At 41.2% G+C, this 9,836-nt stretch overlaps 1 protein-coding gene across 1 annotated transcript in view; it reads left to right on the plus strand.

The window, feature by feature from the left end:
* Nucleotides 1-7,081, plus strand: part of SMAD4 (SMAD family member 4) — a 29,260-nt gene extending 22,179 nt beyond the window's left edge. The window contains exons 10-11 of the mRNA XM_006891715.1: nt 4,246-4,384; nt 5,928-7,081. Coding sequence (XP_006891777.1) covers nt 4,246-4,384; nt 5,928-6,139 — 351 coding nt within the window. The 3' untranslated portion in view covers nt 6,140-7,081. The remainder of the gene's footprint in view (nt 1-4,245; nt 4,385-5,927) is intronic.
* The last annotated feature ends 2,755 nt before the right edge of the window (nt 7,082-9,836 follow it).

Here is a 9,836-nt window from a genome sequence, read left to right on the forward strand (position 1 = left end):
AAGGAAAAGGGGATGGCATATTCTCTTAGCTACTTCCTGCTGAAAAGGGACGCTGTGGGTTTCAGGGTGAAGATCTTCTCTCACTACTCTAAAGGACCCCTTTGGCAGTAGGAAACAAATAGACTATTATGGAGATTGATTTTGGAATTTAGATGCACTGTTCTCAATTGTGCTTAGGTGTAAAGTATTAATTCTGGGGGGATTAGTGTAGTCACAGAATTGTATAATCATTACCACAGTCAATTTTAGAACATTTTTTCCTACCCCGCCACCACACACAAGTCTCCATACTGCATGCCCCAGCCCCAAACAGCCAATATTCTGGTTCTTTAGATTTATCTGATAGGGCATTTAAGGAAAATGAAATAATATAAAATGTGCTCATCAGTGACGGGCTGCTTTTGTTTAGCTTGATGTTTTTTCTTTCTTTCTTTTAAGCACCATCTATATTGTATGAAGTAATACCATTATAGGGTATACCAGGGCTTCCATTTTGTGGCTGTGTGAACATTTATGTATGAGGTACTGTGTGGATCGATCTGTGGTATTATTTTCTTGGATATATATACCTGGGAGTGGAATGACGTGAGCCATAAAGTGACAGTGTTTAACTTTTTTGAGAGACTGCCAAGTTGTTTCTCTAAGCATCTGAACCATTTTGCATTGATACCAGCCGGGTATGAGGGTTCCAGCTTTTCCACAGCACTTGTGAGCATTTGTGTTTATTTTAGCCATCCTGTTGAGTGTGATGGGCACTCTGGTGGCCTATGGGAAGGAGTTGAGCTGCCAGCCTAAAGACAGGTAGTTCATACCTATCAGCTCCTCCCAGGAGAAAGAGCCTTCAGTGTGATTTACAGCCTCTGAAAAGCTGGAGAATCAGCTGGCTTTTGAGTCCTGATTGATTGGTACATAATGGTGTAAATGAAGTGGTACCTTTAAGTTATAGGGTTTTTTTTTTCCCTTTTGTGTGTGTACCGTTAAATTGGATCTGATTGGTACAGGAGGAGATTGTCCCTCCTTCTCCAGGAGAGCATCTGGAGGATTCGAACCCATATTTCTGGGATTGCAGTGCAGTTTCTTGCCACTAGGCCACCAAAGCTCCCTTAAGTTATAGTTTTGATTTGCACTTTTCTGGTCACTAATGGGGGAGTTTTGGGGGCCTAGTGATAAGAAACTTGAGCTGCAGGCCCAAAGGCATGCAGTTCAAATCCATCAGCTGCTCCAGAAGAGAAAGATGGGCAGTCTCCTCCTGTGCGATTAATTGTCTTTGTGAAAACCCGGTGATGAGCTATGGATTGGTTCCAACTTGATGGTACACAACAACAACAACAACAACAATGGTGTCAAATCAGATTTCTTTTGAACACATGATGTTAGAAGGGAGCAGAGAATATTTCTTTTTTTTCTATATTTTATTAATTTTCATAAACATTTACAGAGATTTTGGGTTTCCATTCATTCATTGTTGCACTATTCTCTCTACCCTCCTCCCAGTTTGTTCTTGTCCAAATGCCACAGTGCTTGTCAAAGCCAGTTCTGATTAATCTTCTTTGTCAGTGTGTCCTTTGCCATTCCCTATCACTCCTCCCTGAGAGAGACTTCACCCTGAGTCATAAGGAAAAGGGGATGGCGTATTCTCTTAGCTACTTCCTGCTGAAAAGGGACGCTGTGGGTTTCAGGGTGAAGATCTTCTCTCACTACTCTAAAGGGCCCCTTTGGCAGTAGGAAACACATAGACTATTATGGAGATTGATTTTGGAATTTAGATGCACTCTTATTGATTGTGCTTGGCCGTACATGTTCATATCCTTGAAGATGTATCATGGGGGTGTTGCAACCTAGGAGACACAAATTTGACTAACAAGTTATGAGTCCAAAAATTATGGAAAAGTAAAAGAAAAGATTCTTTCATTGTTTTACAAACCCTCCCCCAGGTCCCCTCCACCATGTGGCCCTCGCTCTAGTCTCCTGTGATGACAGAAATACCTAGTTATATATAGCAGAGAATATTTCTAAACTGTAGAAATCACTTTCATTTATTCCAGATTACCACTTAATCCCACTGAGACTCTTCTCTCTGGGGCAGGCAGTTTAACAAGTAAGCGATCCTGTCTTGTGCTCAGGTGCCTGGAGGACCAGTAACACTTTCGTTTTGGGTTGCTGCTTGCTGTTGCTTCACCTGAGTACTGGTAACCTCTTCAGTTTTCACTGTGCTTCATACACAAAGGTGCTGTCAGCAGTTGCTGTGGAACCACTTCTCTTTGGGGAAGTCTCAGGTGGTGAGTAGATCTCTAAACCTGACGACCAGTGCACCTCTGGGTGGGGCCTGACCACCAGCCTTTTGGCCAGTGCTGGAGCCCTTAGCACTTTGCACTGCACACCTCCCAGGGAGCCATGTCGGTGCTGGTTCATTGAATGCTGTTAACCTTGTGAAAGAAAGGCCAAGGTTTGCCTCCTGTGTGAAAGACTATTCTGATGACATTGGCTGTGATCTTCGTAAGACTTTCACCTGGGTCAAGTAGTAGGTGTGTAATAGCCACAGGAAACACAGTTACATGAAAGCAGGCAGGGTGTTGATTAGCTTAGGTGTGTGGTGGTCAGAAATAGGTTTTGGATCTGAGCCACAAAGTATATTTAGTGACCTTGGTTGCTCTGCACTGTGTTTGTAACTCAGGCCAATCTAAAAAGTAGCAGTTTAGTGATCTCCTTAGTTCAGCTGTCCAGGACAATGCTTGCAATCTGTTATAGTCTAATGGATCAGTGGTGTGAAGGCAGCCCAGATTTCAGTTACCAGGGTAGCCAGTCATCAGACGTCTTCTGATTCTTGGTGCGTAAATAATCTGTTGCATGAGGAAGGTTTGCGTAGGTGCTTAACCATTTTTACTACATTTTCAGAGAAAAATAATAATGTTCCTAGATTTTATTTTTGTCTGATATGCTTTCTCTAGTATACGCTGCTGATGTTAGAGTAGATTTAAGGTAGAAATGACATACTATACAGATGTGTCCAGCATATTGTGAGGATCCTGTATGAAGATCCCATGGCTAATTTTATGATTTCTGTGAGGAATAGACTATATTGAGAGCATATTTTAACTTTGGATATTTATAAGTAAGTTTTTTTTATCCTCCATTCCCAGCTGTAATGATGGCTATGTATAGTACAAGTATATATTCCAACTTACAGTGTGTGTGAGTTACTGTTGACTGCACTCAGCACCATCTGGGGAGGGGAGGGGGGTGTGAGGGGGTGTTTGCGCACGCGTGCTCTCACTTTATTGTTAGCAGGATGCGTGTTGCAGCATAGAATTTGTTAAAAATATTTTTTATTAATGTTCATATAATAATACCTCTACAGTACATTTCATTCATATACATTGTTTTATACAATCATTCGTTTACATTGTCTTTCATGCAATCATTCTGCAGCATATAATTTTGCTGTTATCATTCTCAGATGTTTGCTCACAGATGATACTCAGTGTTGTGATTTCAAAACATAGTGGAGCCCAGCTGGCAAGTTACTAAAGTACTTGACTGCTAACTGAGAGGTTGTCAGTTCAAACTCATCACCTGCTCCCTGGGAGAAGGACGTGGCAGTCTGCTTTTGTAGAGATGTCCAGGCTGGGAAAGCCCAGGGGGCAGTTCTGCTCTGTCCTGCACGGTCACTGTGAGATGGAGTCATCTTTGACAGTGGTTCAGCTTTGGGTTCAAAAGCCTGCCATACATGTAGCAGGATATGCAAACCTGGACAGAGCGAGAGGACGTGCCTACATCAGAACCAGCCTACAGTGGGCTCATCCAAATGGAAGCCCATTGCAGGTAGTGGGAACTTGTTGGTGTGTTTTCGTTGCGGGGTGTGTGTGTGTGTGTGTGTGTGTGTGTGTGTGTGTGTGTGTGTGTGTGTTTTCGTTTTAAGAGTGATTGCAGAGTCCCTGCTTTGTGCTGTGAACCCAAGAGGCTACAGTGCAATGGAAAAGTATAGAATCTTAAAGAATAGTGGAAAATAGTGCAAAAAAATTTTTTTTCTTCTGAACATCATGCGATTTCTGATTTCCAGAACCTGATTTTGTTGTATTTTCCATCCACAAGTCTTTTGGGCTTATGTACCTTTTTAGAGTATAGTGATAGTCCAATTTTTGCTCTTCATTGATGCTGATTCGGAAGGCTACGTTGAGAAGATTGGCATTGATAGAGAACTGAGTACACGGGAATGCTGAACTTGTACTTTATTTTGCCTTAAAGGTCTTTGATTTGCGTCAGTGTCACCGGCAGATGCAGCAGCAGGCGGCCACTGCACAGGCTGCCGCCGCCGCCCAGGCCGCAGCCGTGGCCGGAAACATCCCAGGCCCGGGCTCAGTGGGTGGAATCGCGCCAGCCATCAGTAAGTATTTTCCTTTTTAAAGTGTAGTAGTTGGTGTTTTATCTTGATTCACTCAGTTGATTAGTTACTTTAAACTATGATAGAAATTAAAATTCTTTAAATGGGATGAAAGTTTCCCCTCCCCTCCCCTTGGTTGACTGATGATTTTTTTTGTCTTTAGTTTGTAAACACTGTTCTGTTATGGCTGTATTTTGCCTAGAGCTCTGTTTTTTTCTTTTTCTTTTCTTTTTTTTTAATTAAAGAAGGGAGTATGGGATAAAAGAGAAAAGGGGTTCTCATAAAATTCTCTTGGTCCACCTCTCCTTTTTTTATTGATGGTTCTAATTCCTGCCTCACTAGCTGGGGTGGGTTGTCAGCAATAAAGTGTGCTTGGCTCTTTAAGAAAAACATACTCAGTTTCAGAATTGGGCACTTTTCTAGGGTTTGGTTTTTTTATTTTTATTTTTGTGGTTTCTTTTTTTCTTTTTTAAAATATGCTAAGCATGGAGCAGAAACGAAGTGAGGGTGGTATTTGGATAACTTGTAGACTTTTTTTTAATTTTAGGGTAAAATTGAACTGTGTGCCAGGTTTCACACTGATGGGGAATTTTTTACTGCAGAGTTAAACTCCTGACTATAGACTTTTATGATGGAAACACGTGGCACCCATCTTCCACGTCTGAAGGCATAACTAGTGATTCATTCAACCCCTGTTCTTAACCTCTTCAGTGTGGTAAGCAAATCACACTGGCTAAGAAAACTGCAGTGTCCCTGCAGGTTTCTGTACAGTACATGCCAATTCCTCCCATGTGTCTCACTGTGATACTGATGAATGCAGATTGACTAGGACTTGTATGTCTGACTGGATAACTAGATACAGAGTCTCCGTGTGACTCATATTCAGGAGTTTGCAGTGGAAAGGCAGAGAAGATGTCTTCATATAGAGATTCTGCTTTTTTATAAATTTAGGCATCCAAGACCATTAACTTAATGGCTAGTTTGAATGCTATGGACACGCTTTTATGAAAGAATCCAGAATTGAATGTCTCATTCCCATCTACTGCTCCTTTGAGAAGTAAGAACATGTTCTGTCTGTCAGGCTGTAGAATTGAGAGAGAGAGACGTCATTTAGGTCATCCAATAAGCCCAAGTCCAAGGGCCAGGAAAGTGAATTAACTTCAGTGCTAGTCTTATCTCACCCTAAACTAGACTGTCAGGGTGATAAGGTTCTTAGAACCGACCTAAGGATATGCACCCCTCTTTGTTTCTTGTCCCTTCACCTCCACTTCTGAGTGAAAACTAGGTGGGGGGCTTGGGGCTTGCAGTTACTCACAGTATGATTTGTAGCTAGAAGACACATGTAAAACACAGGAAACTTCCTTAACAAAGTTTTTTAGTCCTTGTTGATAACATTTAGATCTGCAGTTACTTCTTGACATTTTGGCTGAGAAGTTATACGCCAAGGAGAACGAAGTAAAGAAAGCTAGTCATTTTGTTAATACAGTCGGGAGGACGGGGACGGAGTCAGCCAGGCTTCCTGACAGTTGCCCATCTTCTCCGTTAGGCCTGTCCGCGGCTGCCGGCATCGGCGTGGATGACCTCCGGCGCCTGTGCATTCTCAGGATGAGCTTTGTGAAGGGCTGGGGGCCCGATTACCCACGACAGAGCATCAAGGAAACACCTTGCTGGATTGAGATCCACCTGCACCGGGCGCTGCAGCTCCTCGACGAAGTCCTGCACACCATGCCCATCGCAGACCCACAGCCTTTGGACTGAGGTCACGTCCCTTCGGGGCCCTTCCTGTTAGCAGGATGGTGGACTAGACAATCCAATCCTGTTCATAATCGGGAGATAGATCTCACTTTCGTTCTGCTTTATCTTTTCATGAAGGGTTGGAAAATGTGTTTGCTGCCTTGCTCCTAGCAGACAGAAACTGGATTAAAAAAAAAAAAAAAGAATAAAAAATTCTTCCCCCTCCTTCTATTTAGAACTTTTCAGGCATGGCTCAAAGCTTGAAGATCAGGAAAAAAACACATTCTTACCAAATCTTCACCAGTTACGTATGAAGGAGTCATTCCAATGCTGGACAGTGTAGCCCTTTACAGTGTCTTAGAGCCTTTTATATGCAGAACATAGTTATGTGTGTCATTCTGTAAAATAAATTCAATTTTGCTGATTTTAAAGGCAGAGCAGTTCTCAAAATTAATTCACCTATGTTAATCTGTGTACAAGTTGTTAATGTTGAGCATAACTTTACTCCAAAATATTGTGCCATGTGGGTGAGTTAATTTTACCAAGAGCAACTTTACTCTGTGTTTTAATTAAGGAAATATAGCAATGTATTATAACCTTTTATCCAAAATTTACTATTTTTTTTTTTTGCAAGTTAAACTAGAGAAGATGATTTCAATTCAGGTTGTCTTGCCACTTCAGTTTGATTTTGTCAAGACAAAACACTAACTTCTGTGCATATTCAGAATTCCTAAAAACTCCCAGACAATTAATAAACGTCATTGAAAATGACGTGTGTTCTCCCAGTTGAGGGACTGTATCAAGACTACTCGTACTCCATTAAACAGTCAGTACGTTCTTCTGTATTTCTAGACCTCAAGGTGGTGACCATGAACCCGAGAAGAGGAATTTCTTGCCTTCATTAATTCAGAGGGAAAGGTTTTTGTATTTTTTAAAAACACTAAAAGCATTGTCACTCCACTTAATAGCTCACTGTTCTGCAAAGGTGGCAGTGCTCCAACTTAATAATGACTATTTAGAAAACTGCTAAATTCTATGTTAAATACTGTGCAGAATGATGGAGACATTGCGGTTCTTAATAGGTAGTTTGGATATTTTTGTACTTGATTTGATGTGTGATTTTTTTTTTTCATATGCTGTTTAAATCATGTATGTTATGACATTGTTTAAAATTCAGTTTTTGTATTTTGGGGCAAGACTGCAAACTTTTTTATACCTTTTGGTTAGTCTTGAGTCCTGTGCCATCAGTGACCATATCAATTGGCGGTGACTTTGTATAAAGAATTTAAGTAGAAAAGTTGCAGATGTATTGACTGTACCACCAACACATTATGTATGCTTTTTACCTAGCTAGTAGCATAAATAAAACTGAATCTCAACATATGAAGTTGAATTCTAGGTTTGATTTTTAAGGTTTTGCAGGTTTTTTTGTTGTTTTTTTTTCCCCCATGGCACTTTTGAGTCCATGTACAGTGGTGAGGTACCTTCTACTAAATGACAGGCAGCAGACAGTGCTGTTGGGCAGCTTTGTCTTCCCCTCATTCTGTCAGGACTTCCCAACGGACACTATGTATCACGTGGAGAGTTGGAGTTTTTATTGTTAAAACCAGGCTGATTGTCTTAAGAGAAACTTGTCCACAAGATAGTGTCAAGTACCATTAAGGACTTTCCTTCAAAAGCTTGTGTTTTTTTACTTAGAGAACCTTTTAAACCTTAAGATTTTGCAAGGTACATGATATGTTTGAGAGATAAGGAGCTCTGGTGTGCGATAGTCCTTTTATCAGCTTCCAGGAGCAAGTCGGCTTCCTTGCTCTGAGGGCTTCATCCTGTCACATTTGCTTAATTACTGGGAGTCTAAGCATGGATCTTGATTCAAGCTATGACTTTGTACTGACAATTTTCTATCCACACATCTATAATCTAAAGTGTATTTTGTTGGAAACCTAATTTTAACCTTTTAAAATTTGATGATTTAAATTTTATTGGCACTTTTTTTAAAAAAAGAAAAAAGATCTTTGTTTTCTAGAAATTATTGACTTTGATCCATTTTGCTAAGTGAAGAATAAGAGTGAGTGGGAGAAGAATGTTGTTATAATAGATTTTTTTTTAAAAACCAGGTGATTTGGAAAGAACGTAAGCCATGCTGTGAGAGAACTAACTCATTGCCTTTTTTTATACTTCACGGAAGGTTTTCATGTTATATCATCTGAGGAAAGTATGTGGAGAATATTTGCTAAAATCACTCTGTGGCCAGGCCACCTGTATTGATTTCTTTTCTATCAAGAACCAAACACCGAAGTACTTCTAGTTACTACTTGCTTTGTGTTTGTACCTAGAGTCAGTACTAGATGCTTTTGAGAAAACATCTAGTACATTAGGAATTGTTGCTCCTGAGACCCTAGTGGTTAAACTTTTTGTATTTCAAAGAGGTGGTCGTCTTTGACAAGTAAGACTGAAGAGGCACTCGGGTTTACATTTTATGACTACTTAAAGGGTAAAATAATCTGTGTAAGTCTAAGAATTAATATGTAATGGTTTCAGAGTTTTCTTTAGCTCATTCTCTTCTCAAAAGACTATAAAAATGTTGAATTTTAGTGAAAGCTAATAGTGAGAGATGAACCAAATACTTCCTTTTGAAATTCACTATGAAGCCCATCCCACTTTCGCCCAGTGCCTTTCTGTGCATCATCAAAGGGGATCCTTACGTGTGGCCTTCAGTCCCCAGGGGAGAGATTATTCTGAGGGGTTTTAAGCGCACCACTCCTGGTATAGGCAGCATTGTGGGCGTGGTCTACAGCAAGTTGCACCCCTAACCCGGTAAGCCGTGCACCTCTGGCTGTTCAGATCCCTCAGGAGAAAGATGCGTCATCGTCTCCTATTATGATGGGAAGCTTCAGGATCCCAAGCAAGGTCATGGTGGGTTAGAGCAGATTCCATTGCCGTGAGTTTGAGTTTTGGCTCCTGGCATTCAAAAATGATGATAAAAAAATCATTGCCATATGACTTTGGGGGTTCTCCCTTCCCCTCCGCCCCCCTGAAATAGTTCTCCTTCGAGCTGCTAAATGAGGATGACACAGGGTCAAGCAGGGCTACGTCGTGTTTTCTAGAGAGTCACTGTGACTTAGTGCTGTGTCGGTGGCCCTTGACGGTAGCAACAGCAGTCGGTGAATGCATGCCCTGTCCCATGACTCCTGTGAATGACCAGACTTACAGGGTGGGTGATCATATCCACAGGAGGGAGAGCCGTACCCGAAACATCAGCTCAGTCAAACACATAATAGCAGTGTCGCTAAAAAGACATTTTTGTTAAAAAGACATTTTTGTGGAATGAGTATAATGTTAAGGGTGGGGGGTGTCTTTGTAGTAGAAATTGTGAATGCAAATTAAACCGTTTTTAGCAGCAGTATTCCAGATGAGGTCTTCTTGTAGAAGTTGATTCTGATTATAGGAGGTGAGGTGCAGCCATCTTTTTGTCTGAGTCCCTCCAGGGAAGGAGTTCACACTCCCCACAGGACCCAGGTATCTGCAGGTTGACGAATAGGTGACTTGCCCCACAGGACCCAGGTGTGTCTGCAGCTTGATGAGTAGAAGGTGACATGTCTCTCTGTTCCTGGTTCAGTGCACTTACTGATCATTAACTCACTAGGTATTTCAGGCAAAGTCAATTCCTTTAAGCCTTTTTGAGAACATTTTGGAACAGGCTATTTTCTCCCCCTTTATT

The sequence above is a fragment of the Elephantulus edwardii genome, unplaced genomic scaffold, assembly GCF_000299155.1.
Source record: "Elephantulus edwardii isolate Elephantulus edwardi_28Jun2011 unplaced genomic scaffold, EleEdw1.0 scaffold00103, whole genome shotgun sequence".
Taxonomy (NCBI): domain Eukaryota; kingdom Metazoa; phylum Chordata; class Mammalia; order Macroscelidea; family Macroscelididae; genus Elephantulus; species Elephantulus edwardii.